The 26,907-nt window shown below is 34.3% G+C and overlaps 1 protein-coding gene across 7 annotated transcripts in view; it reads right to left on the reverse strand.

Moving 5' to 3' along the window:
- LOC145662330 (uncharacterized) overlaps positions 1-26,907 on the reverse strand; it is a 351,525-nt gene that overhangs the window by 74,050 nt on the left and 250,568 nt on the right. For 5 of the 7 annotated variants that reach the window (XM_081727809.1, XM_081727804.1, XM_081727807.1 and 2 more), the window contains 8 exons: positions 25,326-25,640; positions 22,566-22,710; positions 20,552-20,685; positions 18,862-18,888; positions 16,300-16,524; positions 15,009-15,168; positions 8,305-8,480; positions 7,447-7,679 (listed from right to left, as the gene is read on the reverse strand). In XM_081727809.1, coding sequence (XP_081583935.1) covers positions 7,447-7,679; positions 8,305-8,480; positions 15,009-15,168; positions 16,300-16,524; positions 18,862-18,888; positions 20,552-20,685; positions 22,566-22,710; positions 25,326-25,640 — 1,415 coding nt within the window. The remainder of the gene's footprint in view (positions 1-7,446; positions 7,680-8,304; positions 8,481-15,008; positions 15,169-16,299; positions 16,525-18,861; positions 18,889-20,551; positions 20,686-22,565; positions 22,711-25,325; positions 25,641-26,907) is intronic. The other 2 variants (XM_081727810.1, XM_081727808.1) reach the window with 2 other exon arrangements.

Below are 26,907 nucleotides of genomic sequence, written 5' to 3' on the forward strand. Positions count from 1 at the left end.
CGAAATCGAGCCACCCAGTCGTTTGGCCCTTACGATCTGACTACGGTCAAATGCACTTAGGTACTTCGTCTTGCCAATCACACACTGCACTGACACGGATACCAAGAGAGGAAACACACGGCAGCAGTACACGCACGATCCGTTTCATTTACATACACTGGTAGAGCCTCTGAAGAGCGATTTCTGCAACTGTCCTGCTGTCTCTAATTCAACTGGTGATCAGTATATAATCTAAAGACAATTCAGTAGATATGATGCACACATACATACACATCACTTAATCACTAGCTTGAATTTTCCATAAGTGTATACAACTTATTATTTTCATCTACATAAAATCCCTCCTTTTCTTCTTATTTTTGTCAAACATATGCACGTAAGGAACTTTGAACCAGGAAGAAGAGACGAAAGAGATGTATAAAAAAAAATAGAATCAAACAGTTTGGATTGTTAGTCAGAATTCGTACGCTTTTATAGAAGGTAAATACAGTAGCAGTTTTGGTTTGATTCGAGTTTAGCAAACTTTTCAGCAGCCCCGCTATTGGAGACATGGATCTACAGCTAAACGGAGAATCCGAACTACGTGAAATCCCACTGGGAATCGAACCCAATAGTAGTCTTGAAGCTAAACAGTGGGAACATGGTTCATTTCCTCAGAACCTTATTTATCGATGATTATGAATAAGTACGAGTCCTGGCCAGATCCAGTCAATGGCACACTCATCTCGTGTTCAAGAGACTATTGGCATCGTACTGTGTTGTTCATCCTAACTGGAAGTTATCGTAAATTTCTCTGAGTAGTATCAGTTCTTTGAATTTAGATCAGGACTGTTGAAGGATGTTCAATACCTGCTCCATCTTTGATTTTGAGCACAATGATTTATATGGAAAACTACGTCTAGTTTCCCTTTCTTTCCTTCGAGTGAACGGGGATTTTAATACTTTAAATGCTCTAGTTTCTTTTTGAAGTCTATTTAAACATTCTTTATTTCGTGGGAATTAAATCTTGTGATATATATACGAGGGGGGATTAGAAACTAATGTTACAAGGCCGATATTTCTGGAGTTTCTTCTGTTATAGAGGAATGAGAAGTGTGTCGTAATTTTAATACATGGAGTTGGCAATTGTGCAGTTTCAGCCACCCACCACCTACGGTGCTAGTTGTAGGTAAACACAAATGGGGACTTATTTGGAAAACTTGTGACGCGAAAGAAGTCCGCTCAGTTATTCGATTTCTGTGGGCGAAACATGTAACCGCGGCTGAAATTCACCGGCAGCTGGTAGAGATTTACGGAAAGACTGTAATGTCTCGTCAGCAAGTCGTAGAAGGGTGTGGAAAGTTTGCGGCTGATAGAGAAAACGTCACCGACGAGGAGCGCAGTTTTGCTGGGACATCATCGACCACTCTCCCTACAGCTCGGACCTCGCTCCAAGCGACTTCCACCTGTTCCCGCACTTGAAGGAGCATCTAGGAGGGTCGCTTCGCTTCAGATGAGCAGGTGAAACACTTTGTGACAACATATCTGAACACGCAAGGACATGATTTTTACCATGAGAGAATCTTCAAACTCATTCCACGATGCGACAAGTGCCTCAACCGATATGGAGACTACGTCGAAAAAGAACCTAATATATGTACTATCTGTTGGCTGTATTGGTTGTATGAAATAATATATACACGTTTCACTGCAGGCTTTGTATCCTTACTTTTTGAACACTTCTCGTAATCAAAATATTCATAAATCATATTTACTCGAAGTACACTGAATTTACATATAATGCAAATTTATTTTGCAGACGATGTGAGAGGCACTTAATTAATTAGAACTGAAGAAGAGATCATGAAAATCGAACCATTATAATTCCAATTCATTTCAAAGAAAATAGAAGAACACTTTCCCATATAAATCAATGGGGGGAAAAAGATGGCGCGGGTACACAACATCCTTAAGAAACGACGATCATAAACTTCTGTGGCAGAAATAACCATCAAGTCCAGTTTGTTCGCTTCTGGTTACTCAAGCACTACAACATAATGGCCCTTATTCAACTAAATTTTTTACAAAACTCCAAAAACATAGAATCTTAATCTCGATTTTTTTTTTACACGAGAACACTATTTTATTTTATTTTATTTTTTAATGAAATGTGAAGTTACGCTGAAAACTCAAAGCAGGGCAATTTTATTCTCTTTTTGAAAATATTTTAATCAGCGTTCAGTGTCCTCCTTCATAGTGGAACTTTCACATTTGTTAATTTTTATAAACGCGGAGGGGTGGGGTGGGGGGAATGACGTACGAACCCTCACTAATTAGTACGTACAGAGAAACAGTGACCCTGCTGACTACGACAGAATCCAAGACATGAAAAGAAAGAAAGAATCACAGTTACCTTCAATCTCCGCATATCTCAATTCGCGTTATACTTACATTTGGTGTCTGGCAAAAGGTTCCCACAAGCATTCATTAAAATCCGATGCCCATTATTCCACTTAGTCGAATTCTACAATTATTACTGGATTTGAGTGTTGTATTTATTAATTCTGGGACCCTTTAGCATAGTGTCTGATTTCAGTTGGTAAAAATGAATAAACATCCTCTTTATTTGATAAACTTCTTTATGCTATTGTTCTTTAGTTTTACCATTTAATAAATCGTATCTTAATCTCTTAGTATGTTCCTTTTTATTCTTTATATTTTAGAATTTATTTTGTCATTTAGCATGCTACTTTCACTTCGCTGGATCTTGACTTATTTATGCATGCACTTCAACAACTACAGTGTTTTATGATCAAGTGTTTGAAATTATTAATCCCAATTCTTCAGAGCTACACTTGAATTCCACTATACCAGCGTACCAATAATGTCCATAATGGTTTGTAGTGATGTTTGGATGCAAATCTACGTAATACTCTTTCCATAACATGAACTTTACTAATTCTTAATTTAACATAAAAGAAACTGTCTTAGTAAAGTAACTCAAAAATCAATTAAAACTCCTAGCTTGGAAAACCAGGTAGCTTGCTACTTACAAAATGCTAAGAAATACAGTAACTAGTGGCGTACGCAAAGGAGATTACCGCGTTTTATCCCTTCCTCCTTTTCTATACAAGATTTTGTGGGAAAATTAAGGTTGATCATATAAAGATATGAACACAAACATTGGTCGTGTTCTGAAGAGTTATGAACTTGGGAATTTGAGCCTTTACTTGATGCAATTTTGAGCGCGCCACTGACAGCTATTAATGTTTTCTATGCTTTTGTATTTTCTGAGGAAACACTCGTACTTATTTCTTTTTAACCCCATTCCCGATAACCCGACATTTTCACAAACTCGACCACCCTTCGGTACAGATTAGGTCGAGTTTTCGGGATTATACTAAGGACCTTCACCTTTTACTACGCTTCTTAGCATTTTTTTTTTTTTTTTTTTTTGTAAATAATTAAATAACAAACAAACAATATAGTAATTGTGGAAAATGGATAATTCAATATTTATAAAATGCTATTCAACGAATTATTAGTTGTTTTCAAGATCTTGCATATTCGCGGAAATTTTGTAGATAATATCTTGTTTATCTTCTAAACTTTTGATGTTCTTAGTATGCAAAAAGGTGATGGGCAGTGTGGTGAAGACCTATGAGCAGGGGCATCAGTCCTCTTCCCCCTCTCAGTTTGAGGTACATCAATTTTAATCAATAGCGTAGTAATGCACTAATGGAAAACGTAAAGGTCCGCTTATGTTGATGGACAGTCTTCCCACCTCTCCCAAACACAATGAAATGACGCTACTGCCCATTAGGAGCACCAAAAACCTTTCACAGTTAGAATTAACCGTTATCTGCTCTTTACAGTAGAGCTAGGTTCTTTTGAGATTTGTTCAACTTACAGAGATGTGCAAGATAGAGGGCAGGATTTACATTACAATAATTTCAGTTTCAGAAAAGGGTGTCCAACTTCAGTGGATTTATAAGTGTAACCTGGAATCCTCTCATTAAGTCCACTACTACTTCCCTTTCCTTTTTACAAAAATGTCATCCAATGAATTCGTCAATACTCTGGCTAACGAATTTCACTTAACCACCATCCTTGCAATGTCGAAATAGTATGGATATGGAAATCAGTTAGATTTTTATTATAAGCTGACAAACACCATACATAGCCAAACACGCGTGCGTTACACCAACTAGCTAAAGATGAAGTTCCCTTTTACCCACTTACATATCCTGCTTAATCAAAATTGCCATCCACAGCAAATTACGACAATTAATACTGAACTCAATGACAGGAATAGAATCAGCGACAGAAACTGAGTCCTGGAATTAAGTACATAAACGAATAGAGAAAGCAATAATAGTACGATACAACAATATGATCTATACGTAATTTATTAAATTATAGACAATGAATTCATTCTTACTTGCATCACGTTCAAAGCTTTAATTTAGGGATTTTATTGGATTGTAATATAGTTTTTTTTTTTTTTTTTTTTTTTTTTTTTTTTTTTTTTTTTTCAATTCTCGTAGCTAATAACAATCTCTTTCAGGCTTCTTAAATAATGGTTATGACTGTGAAATTTTTTCTTCCGCATCCCATGACAAGATATCAAATGGACAAAGATGATAACTAAAATTTTGCTACTGTCTGCTTTTACTCAAGATTTGAATGCGCCAAAAACTAATGTAAGAATTAATGGGGAAAATATGACAGGAGTATTGATTAGTAACATGTCGCGGACTTCTAGCATCACAACCTTTACCAAAGAAGCCTGAAATGAGTTACGTATATTGCTTCTTCTTCTTCTTCTTCTTTTTTTTTTTTTTTTAAATATAACCTAGCATAGATGCAAATAATCAAGGAACAAATAGTTTTAGAACTACATTCTTATCATCTCTTATCATCATTTATGGATAGAGTAATTTAGTTCTTTTCTTTAAATCTTTGAGTGTTCACTTTATCTCCAATTATTCGAAATTTTATTCGATGATTAATGAATTCATTCACTTTTTCTTACGATTCTTTTACTTTTTACTTGAAAAGTTTCCGTTGTGTTTCCTTATACGACAAACAAACGCCATTAGCACTTTTGAACTTCAAAACTTATTAATTCTGAATAAATAAAATAAATAATTAAAACATACATTATGACCAGTTTCTTACCCACTATAAATATGATCGGGTGACAACACTCGCATTACCATGTTGAAACTGCAAAACGTTGATCAATATCGTAGGCAGTATTTTGACAACAAAAAACATTCCTATCGCATATTAGGGTAACATAATTAAGTTTTCGAAATTTCATATGTAGCAACTTCTGTCCAAAGTGTATGACAATGTTGAACCAGCATCACGGTTACAACATTTCTTACTGCAAAACCTAAATCACTGTAATATAGCAGGCAAAAGCAGACCCACAGATACTAAAAGTGTACTTCAAATCAAACTGTTTGAATGAAAAAATATGTATAGTATGGAAATAATTCAATACCACAGTGGAATACATAGAATCTAAATATTATACACTGTTAAAACCATGTTAACATTGTATAAGAATAATATACGGGCATTAGCCTGTTAGAAGTGCTATTTCTATTAAGAAATTTGTGTTTGATGCTTGGAAAAAAATTGTAATTATCATTTACAGATACTTCTTCAAATATACCCAAAGTTCATTAAAAATAAATTATATACAAATTTACAGGTGAACTGCAGTTAAAATGTAAAGATCAATAAACCAAGTTTTGCATTGACTTTCTACATAGATTTACAATTAATTTATTAATTTACCAAGTGCCCAGGATGTATATTTGCGTTTCTCATTCTATATGTATACATTTATATACATCTATGAACTAGAACTATAAAAACGTTACAGAAAAATCCCCAACATAGAGTAAAATTTAAAACATTACTACATAAACAAATTTTGGATAGCAATGTTAGTGAAGTGGACTTTTCTATGTACTTATATACTGTAATACATTTTAGCTTGTATAAAAATACACTATGATTTTGAACAACATAAGAGATCTTAGAATTTTCAGAGCCTATAACTAATAAAGAAAATTATTATTGTTTTAAATGTATCACCTTGCGTGAACATTATAGTTGCGAAACCATAACATATAATATAATAACATTCTCTGATATTAGAACAATTTAATAGTTAAATTTTATAATTAACACCATAGTCTTAATAAAATTGACTCCTTACGACTGGGTACGGTTCAACATATCACTTACGAGTATTTTACATCGCACGCTATTATGTAGTGATGATAGTAAATCCGTAATACGAAAATCTGGAATTTAACGTTTGGAATTTTTACGAATTACAAGTAAGTCTTAATCGATATATGAGGAGAAAATTAAGAAGGACGAACTGATACCTAAAAATAGGGTATTTTTATTATGATGATATTGTCAGTATCTACTATTATCTATTTACATAAATACCTAACTGTATTAATTTTAAAATGGTGATTTATTATATTCTTGCATTTTCTCGCGAACCATTGAAGCACCGAAACATTTTCGTATCACCCTGAGGAACCTAACTTTTTAATTTTGTTACTACAATTAGTCTGTAGCTGCTCAAAAAACTATCTCGTCCACACAAAACATAGGTTTCTAAATAAAGAGTATCGCTTACAGAGTATAAAATCGCTTACAATAGACAAGTGAGATTTACTTTAATAGGAGCTCAAACTAATCCCGTTAGCTTGTCCACTGAAATAAATTCCATTGAATCAGAACATGCATAATAAGGACACAAATAAAACAGGAAATTGTAAATGGGATTATTCACTTCACGTTATATAAAATAGTTATTAAATTCTACAGTCTGTAATTTTTGATTAAAAATTAACGAAATATTTAGGCAGGAATTGTTGACTGAATAAATTAATGATTATACATTAATCAGATTCGTAATACACACAATGTGAACTTAAGACTATCGTTAAATTTTCAGCGTATTTTCACAAAATACTCAATACGAATTATATCACTCACTAATTTCCAATTCCTCATTGATCCTTAAACTTTCAGGCTTTCGTCTCTCCCCATTAGCTTTGGTCACAGACAATAAAATTTGTCTGATATTCAGCATTGAATACAAAATGGAAACTTCTTAATACTAACTAAATGCTCTAATCTTAAATTCCCGACTTGAGCAGTACGTCAACGTAAGTAAATCATTAAGATGTCACAATTTATTTACAGACGTACTAATCAATAACGCTGAATTTTTATTTAGATTATAGCATTTTATAAATACTAAAATCTTACGTCCTAAAATTTATTTATTTTTGAAGTAATTTTGGAATATGTATAAATACTTTGTAAACTTCAACGAACAGTGTTTTAAGATAAGCTAATTTCAATTTTATAGCAGAGCCTTGTCGTAATTGTATAATAACAATCAATTAATTAATAACTCACCTAAAATCACTTGACATTGAATCACTAGAACCCATTTCTGCTGCAGAAGCTCCGAAATTCCGATCCGTCCATTCATCTTCATCGATTTCACTGGGTGCTTGTTCCTCTGGTACGGTTTCTGCTAGGTTTTCGAACTCAATTCTCTCAGGCGTTGTACCACGATCATCAACCTCCAAACTTGGGAGTTCAAGGATATCGACGTCTGGAGTGCCAAGCTTCTCACTCAATTTCAGCTGCACATAAAAAAGTAAAATAAGATACTATAAAGAATATGAATAGTCATGAATAGTTGAAGTAGTGAAATACATCTATAGTGTTTTATTTAATTAATATTAACAACAGATTGAATGGTGACCCCGTGCAATAACCCAAAATTCTACATTAGTCTAAAAGTTGGACATCATAAAACATTTCACTAATGTTCGAATAATGAAAATAATATATATTAATATGATAAATCAAAGAAATAACCAATGCTACATCACTAATCCGTCTATAGGTGTGAATTTAATGATATACAAGAGTGAAAAAATTCTTGTTTGGACCGATATTCAACAATTACAATTTGAAACATATCACTTCACTTCCAAAAGCTAGTGTGGGTAGGTAATCACCAGTAATTTAAAAGGTAATTGATGGTATTAGTGTTTTCTTTGAAAAGGATCAAGTTAAATACCATGTGAAGCCTACGTTCTTCAATTAGTGTCTACCATCCGGTGATAACAGGATTGGTTGCCAGAAAAGTAAGAATTTAATAAGGATTCCCAAAACACATATAAAAAAGTTTCATGGTTGTGGTTGCTAATCTTAACAAAAATGCTCCAGACTTTATGTATGTTAAAATAATAACATCCGTACCTGCTCAGGTGTTTTTGTCGATATGATCTCCGTTGGTATATTCTCTTTATCCATGGTCAATCTCAGCTCTTCGCTCTTTCTTCTTACTTTCCATTTCTGCAAATTCTGAAGACCAAAATGAGGCATGCAGAAAAACCGGCTGCCATACTTTCCATCACGATCAAATGCGTAGTTACCTGTAATTGATGTCAAGAATATGTATTTGGAAACAAAATCATTCTCTACAAATATATTCTATCACAAAACAATTTCACGATCTTCTTGTGTAGGTTATAAGAGCTATTTTGGAAACAAACTGTCCATTCGGTCGTTTACCAAGCCAGTTGCGAATGTGATAATATTTATATTTTGATAACCAGAAGAAATACTGAGACTACGATTAAGGACATGTCAAGGATGTTGAAGATGGTGATTGAGAAGTGTCTGATCTTAGCTTGACACAACACAGAATCAAGGAAGTGCAAGTTATACACGAAATTGCTTTGGTAGTAGAAATACATATTCACAAATTGTATTACATCACGACCAAAAGTACCTGAATTAAACCAAATAGGTTTGGATAAACTATGATATTGCATAATCAATATTCCATTAACAAACAATAAGCCTTGAGAACAATAATTTATCATCAAATGAGAATTTTACAGAAAAACTTCACAGTATACAAAAATAAAATTTAGTCGGGATCAACGATGTGGGCTGTAATTAAGTTTTCTTTGAGGGAGGATAGTGTGGTGAGGAACGGCCCATAAGGAGGATTGGGCTTGTATAATGGTCTGTGTAGCCGTCGTGGTTAATAGTAGGTACCATACTTTATAACCCCAGTGTTGCATAAGTACGGAAAACACGAACTCAAAACTCGAAGTCAACAACAGAATTTCTTCTAAATTTAACATATAATATTCACAACTAGATACAAGTTCAAAACGATTAATAATATCACAAACATTCTTCACACCGAAAATAAAACAAGGACAGGATGCAGTACGACGAGGTCTCTTTTCTTTAGTATAACAATGTATGTTTCTTGCGTAAACTTCTTAATTATTAAGTAGTTAGCTCGTTCAAGTAAAGTAAAATAAATAATACAAAAACCTGGGGAAAAAAATCCACACACCACCAAGGTAGATTTGACTTAAGGTATTGAGTAATTTGCCGTAGTCGCAAGGAAAATGCACACTGAATGACCTTCGTTGTTTCTCCAACCTCTTTCCAGCACAGTTTTTTAATTTTTTTTTATTAAGCCTTGACAGCAAACTAGCCTGGATCAGCATAACTAACTAACTACTAACTAACTCTATGGCCTATGGAACCCGGAGGTTCAATGCCGCGTTCACAAAAGCTCTCCACTGACTTCTATCCTTAGCTAACTGCATCCAGTTTCTATTCTGTATTCCAATCTCTGCGAGATCCATCTTAATATTGTCCTCCCATCTGCGCCTAGGTCTTCCTAATGGTTGTTTTCCGATTGGTCTTCCAGTCAAGACTTTGAAAGCGTCTCTACTTTCTTCCATTCTAGCTACATGACCCGCCCACCTAAGCCTCCTAGACTTGACGACCCTAACAATGTTGGGTAAATCGTATAAATTATGTAGTTCCTCGTTATGAAGTTTCCGCCATTCCCCATGCTCGTTCCTCTTGGATCCGAATATTCGTCTCAGGATCTTGTTCTCAAATACTTTCAGTCTATGTTCTTCCCTCAGAGTAAGTGACCATGTTTCGCAGCCATACAGAACAACAGGCATGATTATCGTTTTGTATATTTTAAGTTTCAAATTCCTCGACAGAATTCGCGACGACAAGAGATTTTGAACCGAATAGTAACACGAATTCCCTGCTTTTAGTCGACATTTAATTTCTCCGTGAATATGATTTTCCTCTGTTAATATTGATCCTAGATATTTGAAACTATCCACTTTATCAAAAGTATTATTTAATATTTCAATCATTTTAACGCATCCATAATTTGCTTTATTCTGGTCCCGACGCACTTCCATGTATTTAGTTTTCTCTGCATTTACTTCTAAACCCATGTCCCTGCAAGCGTTTAATAAGATCTCTGCATTTCTTTCTATTGTTTTCCTATCATCTCCTATTAAATTTACATCATCAGCATATGCCATAACCTGGTGAATACCGTTCAACTGTAGGCCCTGGTTGCTATCTTTGATTTTCCTTATAGCGTATTCCAGAACGAAGTTAAATAATAATGGCGACAACGCATCTCCTTGTTTCAGGCCATTTTCGACGTGAAAGCTCGTGGACAAAAATTTTCCTACCCGGACTTTACTTTGGGATTCATTTAAACATATCTTAATTAATCTAATTAGCTTTCTCGGTATTCCAAGTTCTGCTAGAACGTTGTACAATGTTTCTCTCCTAACCGAGTCGTACGCCTTTCTAAAATCAATAAATAGTTGATGTACCGGGGTATTGTATTCCCACTTTTTTTCGAGTATTTGGCGAATGGTAAATATTTGGTCGATAGTTGATCGATTTCGTCTAAATCCGCACTGATAATCTCCAATAATTTCATCTGCGTATGGGGTCAGTCTTGCTAACAGAATATTTGAAAGGATTTTATAGGATGTTGACAGAAGAGAAATGCCTCGATAATTATTACAGTCAGTTTTGTCGCCTTTCTTGTAGATTGGAACAATGATTGATTCTTTCCACTCTTGTGGCAATTCTTCCTTGTTCCAGATAAGGAGAATGAGTTTGTGTATCTTGTTCCACAATTTTTCCCCTCCAGCTAAAATTAACTCAGCCGGAATTTCATCTACACCCGGAGATTTGTGTTTCTTTAATTTCTTTATAGCGGTTTCTACTTCTATTCGGTTGGGTTCTGGAATATACGGTTCTGCGGTGTGTGTCTCCTTTTCTCCACGCACACTAGTTTTTGGTTGCGTGTTAAGCAAATCGTCAAAGAAATCTTTCCATCTATTTAAGATGCTATCCGTGTCAGTGAGAATTGTACCGTCAGATTTCTTTAATATATAAGCACGAGGTTGATAGCCTTTCTTAAATTCGTTGATTCCCTTATACATGTCCCGTATGTTTTTATTTTTACTATTATCTTCAAGTTCCTTAATTTTAGCTTTCAGAAAATCGCGTTTCTTTGTTCTAAAAGTTTTGGAAGTTTCCCGCCTGATATCTGCGAAATTTTGTGTAGTCATTTCATTCGGATTTTGTAGCCAGCGTAATTTTGCCTGTTTTCTCTTTTCTGCTAGTTTTATGCATTCCTGGTCGAACCATGGTTTGTTTCTACGTATTTCCGCGTGTCCCAATTTTTCTTTTGCTGAAATTTTAATGCTATCTCTAATTTCAATCCAGGTATCCTCAACACTAGTGCACTCCGAATCTTCTAAAGCCGAGAATCTATTCGAAACTTCAATCTGGTATTCCTCTCTTACCTGGTTCTCTTCTAATTTCTTTAAATTGAATCTCTCCGTTTTCGGACAATGAATATTACCTTTATTCAACGATAACCTCTCTCGTATTATCGCTGCTACCAGGTAGTGGTCAGTGTCACAATCAGCCCCTCTAAACGACCGGACATCAATTATGCTAGATTGCCTTCTTCTATCTACTAAAACGTGATCAATTTGATTATGTGTTTTTCCGTCTGGTGATGTCCAAGTGTATTTATGAACGTCGCGATGTGGGAATTTTGTACTCTTCACGATTAGGTGTTTGGATGTTGCAAAGTTCACGAGTCTAACACCGTTGTCATTACTTTCCTTATGCAGACTTTCGTTCCCTATAATCGGTTTGAAAATATCCTCTCGTCCTACCTTCGCATTGAAATCCCCTAATAGAATTTTCATATGGTATGGCGGGAATTGGTCAAATATCCGTTCCACTTCTTCGTAAAAACTGTCTTTTATATCGTCATCCTTATCTTCAGTTGGGGCATGTCCATTTAAAACAATAATATCACACCACCGTCCCTTAAGAGTAATAAAATAAAGTCTGTCAGTAACAAATTCAACCCGTTTAATTGCTGGTAATATACGTTTATGAACGAAAACCCCTGTTCCTAACTGGTGATTTTTATTTCCTTCTCCGTAAAAGAACGTAAAATTTCCGGAATTCTCAGATCCATTTCCTTCCCACCTAACTTCCTGCACTCCTACTACGTCCATCCTGTATTTCTCTAACTCCCTCGTTACGGATTTTAACGCGCCTGCCCTATAAAGACTCCTAATATTCCATGTTCCAAATCTCAAGTCCATTTTCTTTTGCTGAGGTCGTGCCAAGTTATCAGTCCTTGTCCGAGGCTTTTGTGAATATTTCTGAACAAGTGCTTCTTTTTACAGGATGAGGTTGTTAGCCCTACCCAAACCCCCAAGCTGGAGGACCACTCCTAGTCGGCTGTCCGCGACTGCTTATTCAGTATATTCGCAGCTAACCTCTATATCTAGAGGCCTTCTCCTCGATCCGCAACCTGAGGACGCGCCATGCCGTGGTGACAGGAACCCACGTTAATCAGCATAATTTACAAATAATAATAATAACTGTAAATTAAAGTGTAGTAGTGTCTGAGTTTAAAGTGAAACCAGCAACTACGTAACGTACAGTTATACGGCGGTACTTTCAACATAAGCTCTGCTTGCAGGTCATATGAAATGTTCTGAGTAACTATTTGAGCTAACGTTTCATTTTAAAAATTTAGCTTATACGAGAAGCTTCTGAAAAATTCATCGTCTATCCCAGAAGGAATGCAGGTAGAATAATAAAATTGTACAGTTTCAAAGAACATATCTCTATACAAATGAAAAATTTCATATTAATAACGAAATTCTTATTGTGTCTTATAGCGAATTTCACGAACATCGAGATCAGAGCTATCGTCAAATAATAGTTCCACCAACAAGTCACCGAAGCAAATTCATGAGGAAATCAGTCAAAATATCACAGGATTTTCCTCCGACATATGTAGTGGTGAAGAAGTACGTGGTACAGTTTAAACGTGGCGATTTCTCAACATATGATACACCATATGCAGGAAGACAAATAGCAGTGACTGTACCCGAAATTGTGAACGAAATTCTTGACATTATGCTTGAAAATTGCAGAATCTCATCAAAATGTGCGGCAGAGATTGTGAGCATTTCTCGGGAACGCATCGGCAACATAATGAACTGGGCATGCGCAAGCTTTCGGCCAAATGGGTTTCCAAAAATCTGTCAGCAGGTCAAAAGTCTGAAAAAGTGAGAGCATCAAAGGAAGTCATCTCCAATTTTGACCGCAATGCCGACTAATTTCTGTCACGAACAGTAACCATGGACGAAACATGGTTGTACTATTACGATTCTGAAACGAAAACAAGTCAATCGAGTGGCGGCACTAATGTTCCCTTTGCCCCAGAAAGTTCATGAGACAAAAGTCGGTTGGGAAAAGTGTTCGCAATGTTCTTCTGGGATAAGGTTGGAGTCGTACTCATAGACTACCTGCCCAAGGGTCAGACATTTAATGAAGAGTCAAAACTAAAAGACAAATTGAAAGTGCAACGCTGCGGGAAAAATTAAATTCTGTTTTTTTTTTTTTATGTTTTTTTAGACTATGCTCCTGTTCATGGAGCACTGGTGGTGCGAGGAAACAGTCTTGAGATTTTTTTTAACTGGTCTGAAAAATTGAAGCACTGTGCAAAAAAAGAAATGTATTGAACTTGTGGAGAAGGGGGGATTATGTAGAATAACTAAAATTTCATTATTCCATGTGCACTCTGGGTTGCACTACGAATTTTTCTGCAGCTTCTTGCAGTCTCATATCACATTTATAGGGAAAAAATGTTCCGCAACACATTAAAACAGTAAAAATAATTTACATACACAACTAAAATCAAAGGATGTCAGTTTTGAGCAGAAACGCAAGATTCAAAATTTCACAGTAAGTACGAGAGAAAATTGAAAACTTTTTGCACCTACTGATTTACTGCAGAATACAAACTATTATTATTGTTATTAATAAAGCGATCAGTTGATCACTGAACCAAAGGAACTTCTTCAATTGACCAAAAAGATGGTAATCACTGGGAGGCAAGATCTGGACTGTCAGGAGACACACCATAATCTCCCACTTCCAAGAGTGAAATTTGACAATTGTTTTGTTCGTTCAACGTGTAGTTTTGCGTTGTCATGAAGGAAAACCAAACTGCCAACATCCCGAATATACTGTTGATTTTCAAACTACCTGTACAGCCACTGCGCACTTCGCACTGCTAAACACTTGTTCCCACACACCGGCTTTATTTTTCTGTGTGTCCCTTAACACTTCGCTGCTCATTTGGCGTGTACATTATAAACACTCCGCCCGTCTTGACAACTGTTAACAGCGCCGTGCGATGAAAGAAATCGAAGTTACACTGGAGCCCTTCCAAGAAAAGCCTGTAGCATCGCTTGTGTATCTCGATTTTGTACTGAACTGTATTACACGCTCGAAAAAATAGGGCAGAGACTTTTCGATTTGCCATTGTATGAAGTAAATTTATGAGATAAAACCTTACTCAAAAGTTTTCTGAAACATTTTACAGGACTTCAAAACGAAGTTAATGTTCAAACTAGTCCCTGTATTTTCTATAATGCAACATATATTCAGACAAAAATGCGAATATACTGTGCTAAGACAGCAAAATATTGCCTTCTTTTCGATATATTTATATTCAGTAAAAATAATATATAAAAAGAAAACAAGAAGCTTACCTAGTCTTAGAGTAGTGCCACAATATTCACATCTAAAGCAGCCTCTATGGAAGAACTTTCCTTCTGCGCTTAAGCGTTCCATCAGATATACACGCTTTCCACAAAAATGGCAAACTTCAGAACCACCTTGAGCAGGAATTGCTAACGCTGTTTGGGAATTCTGAAAACAAATATCATTTTAAGTTGCAATGGGTCACTTGACGTACAGAAGCTTGTGGTGCCTTGTCACTACTATGTAGGTTAATAATAAATTCAAGGATTTCTTTCATTCTTTACGGACTAGAGATATTCAAGTTATTCCATAATCCCAGCAAAATTACACACAAATAAGCATTTAACTTGGCGAATATTCAAACTAATTTACTCATGGATGCCTCATCTTGAACTTATTTCAAAACAATTCGACACATTTCTCTTACATCCCAAATATATACAGGGTGGCCCATAATTATGTACATGCTGTTTGAGTGATTGTATGCATTATTCGTAATTTTAGACAAAAAGTTTTGATATGGCAACACTGGGTAGCCTGAGAGTGAGGATAACGTCACTGGACTTAGACCCGTTAGTGTATGCCAGACAGGTTTGTATTCTGTAGAGTGGCCAGCTCGATCTCCTGATTTGTACCAACCTGGCTTTTTCTTACTAGATGTTTTAAAGGACAAAGTGTATCAACATTACATGCAATTTGGCCAGTCCACAGGATACCAGTATGGGTCTGCCCAGCTGCTTCTGACAACGTTGCTCTTCGTCTCTAGGCATGTATCGATTTGGACGATGCACTGATGGACCATGCCATGGAGAACAGATTGAAATTCTTGTAAGGAAAGGTATGAGAGTAATGTATTTATGTTCAAATTACGTTACTAGTTTCTTTACCGCAGTCTTTGAAAAATCATATACAAAATTATGGGCCACCCTGCATAATTATCACGGTAGCTTATAGCAGATTCAGTTGCAAGAAAAGGAAGGGAATGGAACAGTACCCTTTAAAAGGTTTTTGGACATGCAATTCGGAACCATGATCTTAACACATATATCTAAGACGTGAGAAGAATTAAACCACCACCACGAAGACAGACTTACTGAGGAAGACGAATGAACTTAGAACCAAGTTCAAGATGACGCATTCACGAGGAAGTTCGTTTAATTATTTAACAGTTTGTCTCTCTTCATTTCTTTAACTCATTATCTAATTTAGCATTACGTAAAAATAAATTTATGTTAAAATTGATAAATAGGGTTCGCTTTTCAAACTTATAGCTACCCTGCAAGACAATGGATGACTTACTGATTTTGGTATGTTTGGTTTGGTTGTTTCCTTTGGTTCAAGTTTCGAAGAAAATTGTTCAGCCATTGCGGAAACCTTGTTACTGCCCCGCTGACCCATCTCAAGAGCACTTCCTTCTTTCATTTTCTTCTCCAAACGTTTCAGGGTCAAATCAATTTCTGCGTATTTCGCAGCCGATTCTTCATCAAATCCCTTGCCCAAAAGCTTCTTCTCCATCGCCAGGAACTGCAAAATGTAACACAATAATTCGATTAACAAAACTTCGAACTTAATTCTAATCACTAAATTATACTAAATTTCCAAGCAGTATAACCCAAATAGGGCTATTTTTTTTTTATCTAGATTGCTCACTGCATGATGTGTGGTCAGAGCATGAGCTCGAAATGCTACTTTTCTAGTTTTCTAGACGAGCGCAATCTATTCCAGTAGATTTTCAATTGCGATATGCCGAACCAACACTTAAGTCCTATTTTTACTACAAAGTATCGAACTATGCATATTAACTATTTGGCTAAACGACGGGATAAATTAAAATCAGTAAAACAGAAAATTTTAGATTGTGATTTCTCTGCTGTCTTTTTAATGTATACCAAGAGTAAGTGCGAGCAACTACCTTACAAGATATTTAATAACCCAATTTAAACACCGTGTATTTCTATAATAAAGTCATGATGTCGCAAATCAAAGAGTTTATATACATTTTTACGTCCGATCCAATCTAACTATGCATTTAAATAAATACACAACTAAATTCCAGTGTACCGATCGATGCAAACCACTAATTAGTCGCTTGACTATTTTTGTTTCCGATACACACAATTTTTTTTCTGGTATTCCCCAAGGTTCCAATTTATAGGTCCACTTCTGTTCGTCTTGTTTGTGAATGACCTTAAAAAAAAATATTAATTGTCAATTTCTTATGTATGCTGAAGATTTGAAGATTTATCGTGCTATTAATAATGTTTGTGACTGTGTTAAATTACAAAATAACATTAATACCATTGTCACTTGGTCAAAGATTAATGCTTTACCTTTGAATCTTAGTAAGATATGTTTTGCATCTTTTACTTCAAAAACTAATCCTGTTTCTTATAACTATGTTGTTGATAAAGTTTTGGTCAAAAAGCTTGTCTCTATTAAGGATCTACGTGTTGCTTTTGATGCCAAACTGTTATTTAATAACATACATCTGGAATGCATAGTTTCTAAAGCTAGAAGAAACTTTGGAATCATAAAATGGATTTTTAAAAATTTTTCCTCTTTAAAAACCTTCTTACTTTTATGCTATGCTAACGTAAGAAGTCACCTTGAATATTGTACTAGTATTTGGAATAAAGGAGCTCAGTACTTTCAAAAAGATATTAAAGTAGTTCAAAATTTGTTTCTCTCATGGTTAAAATGAAAATTTAAATTTTTATCAGAGAAAACTCATGATAATATTAGGCACCTTCTTCATCTATTAAAACTACCTAGAACTTTATTCGACATCAAACTACTCCATAATATTTTGACTGGCAAATTACTGTTAATTGAGGCTGTTAGTCTTGGTGTCCCTAACATGGCAAGAAGAAATTTTAAAATAGAGTCCTAATTTTAGTGATGCACCGATATATATAAATGTTTGTCAAATGCCAACAACTATTTACTTATAACTTACCAGTTACTTTTATACTTATAACTTACCTGCTTATTTTATAACTTACCACTTATTACAACTTTTTTTCTTTTTCTTTTCTTTCTTTTTTCTTTCTTTTTTATCCAAGTTTTAATTACACTGTTCCTATTTATCTTATTATTGTCCGTGCATGGATTTTTCTTTTTATAACCTGATTGTAATTTTAGTTAGGTTTTACTTAATATGTAATATTATTCTACTTTTGTATGTCTTTTGTCTTTCTTTAATGCTATTGTATGTGTGATTGTTTCATTATTTATGTACTATTCTTGGGAATTGTAAATTGACTATTAGTCTGTAATTTCCTGATACCAATTAAATTATTATTATTATTATTATTATTATTATTATTATTATTATTATTATTATTATTATTATTATTATTATTATTATTAAGCAAAATGTTACTGTGTTATGTTGTTACGTAGAGGTATTTGTGATGTCCAATGATGGAACTCAGAAGTGGCATTTTTCGGCACAATCTGTATAAGTAAATAAGGATTTGTGTTTCTGTAAGATAATTAGCATGTAGACACCCACTCAAAAAAGGCAAGTACAATGTCGTAGAATACATGATATACAATATTAAATAAGTATGCGTATCAAAAATTGTATAACGGAGCCATGTTTAACAGAAATCCTGAAGAAAGAAAGTGTGTGTGATCTAAAGGTTAAAACTTAGTAACCAAATCGTTGAAAAATAAATATAGTTATTCATATTTAAACTTCTAAAATCCTAATGTTAGAAGTTAGACTATGATCTAAAAGTATATAATTACAGAAAAAAAATCTAAATCTTAAACTGAACTGAGCTCAACGATACTAAGTAAGGATATTAAATTTTATAATCAAATCACAAAATATTTAACTCCCTATATATTACTAACCTGTTCATATTCTTTTTCTCCCAGTGTCTGAATAGCACAAAATGAAATACAAAATGTTAAAACATAGCACAACGTTACTACACACACTACCCTAAAAACGAAACTATTAACATCTACGTAGTACAGGTCATAAATATACTACAGTACAACTTGCTATAGCAAGTTGGTTGCTTCTTAAACTTGACCGCATATTGCTGAATCTTCCAAATATAATCATATGTTATTTTTACACTGTAAGTTATCATAATTTTGATTGACGATTTTCTGTGGAATGATCGGTGGCCAAATTTAGACATGTTATATTGTAGAATATTATACGCACACATCCATCGGGGCTTAATATCATTCAACATATGAAAATGAAACTGTATAAAAATATGCATTGCAATGAATTACAAAAGTATGGGAAAATATCAAGCACTAAAACTATTTGATTATTGTTAGTACTAGTACTTCATCTTACAAAATGTACTAACATACTATAACATATGAATAGTTTAGTTTCAATTTTTGAAAACTTTTTAATCAGCGACGGCGCACGAACACTGACATTAAAATTTAATATTCAGTTTTAGTTCCAATACGTCATCGATGGGTTAAGAGGCGAATCACATCTAGTTGATGAAAGTACATTATTAAAGTGTTATAATAAAATACTAAACAATGCTTTCGATAAAGTGGATGCTTCCAAATATCTAGGATCAATATTAACAGACCAAAACCATATTCATGAAGAAATTAAATGTCGACTACAAGCAGGGAATTCGTGTTATTATTCGGTTCAAAATCTCTTTTCATCGCGAATTCTGTCGAGGAATTTGAAGCTTAAAATATATAAAACGATAATCATGCCTATTGTTCTGTATGGTTGCGAAACATGGACACTTACTCTGAGGGAAGAACGAAGACTGAAAGTGTTTGAGAACAAGATACTAAGACGAATATTCGGACCCATATTCCGAATAGAGGAACGGGAATAGAGAATGGCGGAAACTTCATAACGAGAAACTAAATAAATTGTATCGTTGTTAAGGTCGTCAAATCTAGGAAGCTTAGGTGGACAGGTTATGTAGCCAGAATGGAAGAAAGTAGGAACACTTTCAAAGTCTTAACTGGAAGACCAATCGGAAAACGGCCATTAGGAAGACATACGCACAGATGGGAAGACAATATTAAGATGGATGTGGCAGAAACGGGAATACAAAATAGAAATTCAATCTAGTTATCTAAGGACAGAAGTCAATAGAGAGCTTTTGTGAACGTGGTATTGAACCTCCAGGATCCATAGGCCATAGAGTTAGTTATTGCAATGAAGCTGGTGAAAGGGAACGAAAAACCTACAAACACAATAATGTACACAAGCTCAAATGGCTTGGAATATAAGCAGAAACCTTTCACCACATATGAATGCTGTATCACTAGTTTATCATGTCCCATTTTATATGATCTTTCATTAGTTACTATAAGTTTGTTAGTGGTCAAATGTTTCTCAACATCAATTACCACATAGTAAAAAAATTTCCTTTTCTATTTGGTAAATTTCTCTTATATTGTTACTTGTATACTTTTCATTGTCTTCTATGCAAACAAAGTTAATACAAGTATACATCTACCCCTTAACTGGCATGAATTTATTAATGTAATTTTTTCCTATGTTATATAAAAACAAGAATGATTATTCTAAACATACCTTATCTTCAAATTGTTCTTTACTCCACTTTGGTACTCTCTCCGGCTTTTCATGCTTGGTGGGAACACCCATTTTGTTTTCCAAAATCTTCTTCTCAATTTCTTTCACGTTCCAATCAGTCTTCTCAATTTTACCTGTAAAAAGATGTATAGTTAATTCTAAAATCTTCCCTAATACGTGCGAAATTGGGATAGCAATAATTATTCAGGTTCGTTTTTATCTTAAATTAGGTTATATCTCCAAAACAAATGAACACAAGTTAGCTGTAATGTTAGTTCTTATTGCTGTAATTATGCTCTACTGTAGACTTTCTGCATACTTAAGTATATAAAATTCCATATTATATCCATTTCATCAACTACTTCTAGAAAAAAAGAAGTCTTAAACTTTACTCGTTTTGTGTTCATTTGGAAATGGATTACGAATATCCTCGAAACGTTTTCAAACTAAAATTGGGTGATAATGACAACGGACCGAACATCTAACTCCAGTATTATCTTCTTGCCTTGTTTTCAGCTCGCGCCAAGTGGGCTTTGTGGTGGACAAACACCGTGTGCGTGAGTTTTCTCTTGGTTCTCCCGTTTTGTCTCACTTCCTTCATTCCATAATTTCATTCATTCTCCTCTCCGTCTCTTTTGGGCTACATGGCATAATCATGGAACGTAAAACTGAAAAATTTCATTTCAATTTTTTCTTCTTTGTTTCTCTTCTCTCTACGTTGAAGAGCCATTCAAGGCTTGAGTACTCAATGTCTATACTTAGTACTTTCATTGCTTTTTATGTTAAAAACTTGAAAAGTTTTCCCTTCTATTACTCATCATATGCAAACCGCCCCTTACTACTGTCATTTGCATTCGGTCCTGTTTTTTGGGACACCCTGCACAATTAAATCGAGACGTTTAAAATTAGCAAGAAATATAACTCGCATGATAAATAAGTGCAAACTGTATAGCACTTTATTTGGTAAATTTCGAAAAAATACCTTTGGATAGGATGGGATGACCAAATTTAGAAACTGAAGAAACAGAATACTCGACAAATCGGCATAATTTGACAATACACCTAGCGAATCTGCATGTAACTTTTGATTACGGAAAGTTATCGAATATTGAAACAAAAAAATTACTACGAAGGCATCTGTTAGAAAAATATAGAAGTATTTCACAAACTTTCGAAATCTATTAAAAACAAAGACTCAACTATGGTGTTTTAAAATATGTTTAAAAAAATTATAATACATAGATATGAGCTAAAAACGGCAGGCGTTTTAAAAGAAAAAAAAAGAGAATTTGAATTGCGTTTTTTTTTTTTTGGGGGGGGAGGCGACTTTCTGAAGAAAAAAGACAATTCTGTTAACAAGAATATTAAGAATGATAAAAAAAAAAAAGGATCAAGAAATTGCGATCTTGGCCAATAATTAGTTTTTGAATCAGGAGCCACAAAATATTTGAACGGCATTTAAATCGAGTTTTCGTATTTTTCACGGAATAAGCACACCATACTGAATTAAGTGATAGTTTGGGTTTGGCTACACTATATGTAGTTCTCTAGATATAAGGTTTACAAGAAAATGTTTGATTGAAATATAATGGATCTTTTGATCCAAAATTGGATCAGGCTACAAAATTTTTGAATGGCCCCTAAGTCGAGTTTTCGTATCTTTTTAACGGAATAAGTATATCATAGTAAGTTAAGTGATAGTTCGGGTTTGGCTACATTATATGCCTACAAGAAAAGTTTTAACTGAAATATATTAGACCTTTTGATCCAAAACAGGACGTTTGTTCATCTTAGGTCAGGACAAGAAGGTGGGAGGAAAATAGGAGCAGGATCTTAGGAAGTTAGGTAATAAGATAACATAATTGGCGGGCAAAGAATAGGTCACTGGAGTTTTTTTTTTTTTTTTTTTTCCTTCAGCAGCGAACTTTAAAGTTGAATTAAAAAACGATGGATTAAAAAAAAATCATATGCAATACGAAACATTAACCATATTACACTTTCAGTTTCCACTTACCTATTGCACGTAACAAATCCTTTGGTTTTTTGTCAGTTGCTGCACTACCTTTTAATTTTTGCTCCAATTCTCGTACCCGCCCACTAAAATCTTCATCCATTTCACCTTTCCCAGCTGAATCAACATGTATTCTGTTTTCCCTATCCTGAAAAATAATATATACATATATCTTAATATCTTTTTAACCATCTTAAGTTCTAAAACTTTCGTTCTCTGAAAACTCCTTAAATACTGCTTTCCATATTGAAAGAAAAATGTAGACTTGTAATCTGTTATTAATTTGTATTTATTTATTTATTTTTGTTAAATTGTTTGTTACGATTAAGTGTGATTATGTTTTCAGTTTGATAATTTTGTTCGCTCACCAAAATAATTGTGAACTTCAAAATAAATTAGATTCTTATACTTCATAGATTTAAATGCTAACGTTTACTCACTCTTAAAAATGTGAAAAAATCTTGATTGTTTTCAAGCCGTATTTTAGTCTTATTCTTATATGTACCGTTGTATAATTAACGTTGTAATAATTGAAAACAAATAAAGAATCAACGTGTACATATGTAAAACATTCTTGCTCTGGTATTTTTTTAATATTGTACAAAATCGCTAGAAACTATTTTAAAATATATATATTTATCAAAGTGTGGGAGAAAGTATAATTTTCGTTTTTAAAAATGTAGGATCTTTATCAGTTCTGTCCTATTGTTTCACATTCTCCAAAATACTGCAAAAATCAAGGAATAATTTTGGAATCTATTTGCGTTATTAGTTAATACTTAGAAAATATTCTTTGTGATACTTGTCAATATATTCCCCCACTGCCAAAGGTCTTTAAATTAAAATAATGTCGTCGTTAGCTTAGACGACGAAAAAAATTACCTAATTTAGTCAGTAATACTTCGTACTTATTAAAAAATTAGCTCCAAGAAATTTAACACAAATCACCGCTTTCTGCAATGTTCTGAAAATCTAAACTGATGGTGATACTAACAAATACTTTAAGGCTAAGGCTAGGCTAGCAATGTAGTACGTAGAAACGACGATTGATTTTCGTTCAATATATTAGTCTTGCTGACTGCCCACGATGGTTTCTCTTCTCCCCTTCCTCCCCCCCCCCTTCCCTAATTTATTCTTTCCAACTGACAACAAATGCCAATGCACAGTCTCCTATCGGAGTCTAAAAATTTTGACTGAGTTTTAAGAGATTAAATACGTGATTACGTTTGGGAAAAATTGGTTTTGTATAAGATCATTGTTACTGGAAAATAGTATGCGTTATAACAGTACCAGAACGTACTAATGTGGTCAGAAGGACCGTACAGACATCCAACTTAAGCATGTCATTTGTATGTGAAAAAAATGTGTTCATTAGAATGAATATAATATAAATTTTAGTATTATGAACATAAATCTTATTTTATTATTTTTATTTTGGATCATACGTTTTAACAGAGATCAATTTCAAACGCATGCTACATATTTGCAAGTCTAGTTTTTTTTAGTTTGGTAGAACTGACTTTCCAAATTCAGTGAAAAAGAACTCGAAAAAAGAAGTAATTTGGGACTTGATGTTAAGAAAGGCGTCATTTGCATAAATTGCTAATTGATGTAAATTTCAGAATATTCAAGGCAAAATACGGCTTAGAACGCAATTTCTAACTATAGTTATTTTCTATTTATTTTTGAAAGATTTATAATTAAAGTTGGCTGTTATACAAGTCAAGTTGTTTCTGGAAACTTTCGAAAAATTTAATATTATGTTAAACGAACATTTTGTTTCTTGTATATCATATAAATAATTTCTTGTATTCGAATATTTCTCAAAACTACTAGCTCAGCCATATCTTGATACCAAAATCTCTTCCCGTGACAGAACGGGTCAAATCCGTACATCTCTAACATTCTAACTGAATCCTATTGGTAAAGATTTTGCTCACAGTTTGAAATAACTCCTACGTTTGAATTGGTCTAAAGCTTGAGAGCAATTTCTCTTCTCATGGGTTTTCACCTCACAGACAGTTTTAAACACCAGGGGTGAGGTGTAGGATTCTAAATGCAAGCACTGTCAGCTAATTTTCACCAATCACTGACTATTTATTTATTTTTAAATCTAAAATTATAGTAAAATGTGTTTCTAATTCTGTAATATACATATTGAGTTAAAAATTCTTTCTTAATCATAAACTTTACTTACACTATATTAATGTTATGTACACGCCTCTAGAAGACGTTTTGGGTATTACATGGCATGACCACTTGCGGTTCACAGTAATTTGCAAAACATTTCATGCATATTAACAGATAAAGGAATTGACTATACGACAAACATAGATAAACCATAAAATACACTGACTTCACATTCTTCTACAATGAGTAACAAACAACAAATTAAGCAGTTAATATCGGTTCTCACTTTGTTAATTACATAAGTTTACCTGTTACTCGCTCTTCAGTAAGCAACAAAAATAGCCTGCTGCGTAAAAGCACTTTTGAAAGCAACTATCTAGCAACTCGGCAGAATTTAAGTTAATTTTGGTTGAACAAACGTTTTCTCCAAACAAGGGTATCTGAATCGGGATTAACCTCTTTTCAATTAAAGTCTTCGTTTCACCATCTACTAACAATTAACGGACAACAATCAGATGTACAAGCATGTGTACGGGAAATGTTAATTCGTGACACACCAAGACTTATTAGATTATGGGGGAAGTTAAAAACATTGCAAGACATTCACTCTCACTATCCGTCGCGCTCTCTTACAGGATACAGGAGCTTCTTCTCTAACTCTTTAACCCTTTGTTGAAAACTTGGCGCTGTTTGACGATACAGGAAGAGAGAATAATCTTCAAAAGGCTCTTCTTTCGTGTCTCGTTCCCTTTCATCTGCTTGTAGCAGCTGCATACTTTTATAAAAACGTTGAGTGGTCAATGTTCTCAGCATCTGTCGCCGTTTCTGTCTCTCAATTCGATTCTGTCGGATCTCCTCAACTCGCTTGCGTGCATCTTCATCCATCCAAGTCCTCCCTATTGTCTGATCTTCCCAACATTTGCCAAGCTCAGGGATTGGAGGTGGTGGCTAGTACGAGAGAGGAAAAATATAAAGCTGTCCGGGACACAACAAATTTTAAGGCGACTCCGAACCTTACAACAAATGTTATTTATTATCAAAATAATCGCTGATTCTTCGAAGTTTTGGTATTCAATTCAGAAGTGTACTTTAATTCTGATTCATTAAAGTTATATTTCAACCTACAAACATTGCAAGTTTAAGCAAACTCAGCAACTTACGAGTCTACAAGCTACGATTATTAGAAAAATATTCTTTCAGTTTCAATGGCGTACTTATTATGCTTAACTTCCAAGTTTGCAAAAGTAGTGGGGAAAAAAAAAAACTGTTGCACAAATAATATCCACAATAATTTTAAACATCCCCTATATTCGTATCTGTCCACGTGGTTCCGGGATCGATTCCCGGTCGGCGCTTCCCAATTTTCGGCATTCACCCAGCGACGTGAGGCAAACTGGGGAGTCACGTGAATGAAAGACGTGACGGCCACTAGGCCTAGAAAACTCGATAAGTCGGTTAGTGACAGGGGGATGCAGCGCACTGACCACGTGCTCGTAGCTAGGCTGGACGTAGTTCAGCCGGTCGCTGACAGATGGCGTTGGAGCGGCTAAGGCCCTTAAATGGGCTGTTATGGCAATATATATATATATATATATATATATATATATATATATATATATATATATATATATATATATATATATATATATATATATATATATATATATCCGTCAAAGAGTTTTCAGAGCTGACTTACAACTGTGAGACAACTGGGGAGTGTTTAATTAAGAGATAGCGTACTACGATTTAGAAAGCCAGAGCTAACGACAATGAAGGCCGATAAGCTGCCCACACATCATAAGGCGCCTAACTAGCCGTTGCAATGCAATGGGATTTAACTGTTATGGAGATAAGTGAAACATCCATTTCATTGATTGCGTCTGTGATAGTTTACTTAATCGGTTTCAACTACTTATTCTGTGGCCTCGTTCACGAGATTAAGTCACTCACATAAAGATGAAATTACGTTATAAACGCATTTTGCACTTTAGGTGCAAGTTATAATATTGAAAAATACCTCTTGATAAAGTGGTTGTTTATAGTCTTTTCTTTACTTGTACCGGTGATTTCTTATGAAAAAACTGCAGTTTTAACGATTCTTCTGTATATGTTACTAATGGCGAGAGTAGACGCTAAAAAAAGTGCCACAGAATTTAATTTTAGAATGAAGAAAACCTCCAAATTTACCTAAGACGGTTATTGAACAAGTGTAAAT

The sequence above is a fragment of the Thermobia domestica genome, chromosome 10 (genome assembly GCF_964235325.1).
Source record: "Thermobia domestica chromosome 10, izTheDome1.hap1.1, whole genome shotgun sequence".
NCBI lineage: Eukaryota > Metazoa > Arthropoda > Insecta > Zygentoma > Lepismatidae > Thermobia > Thermobia domestica.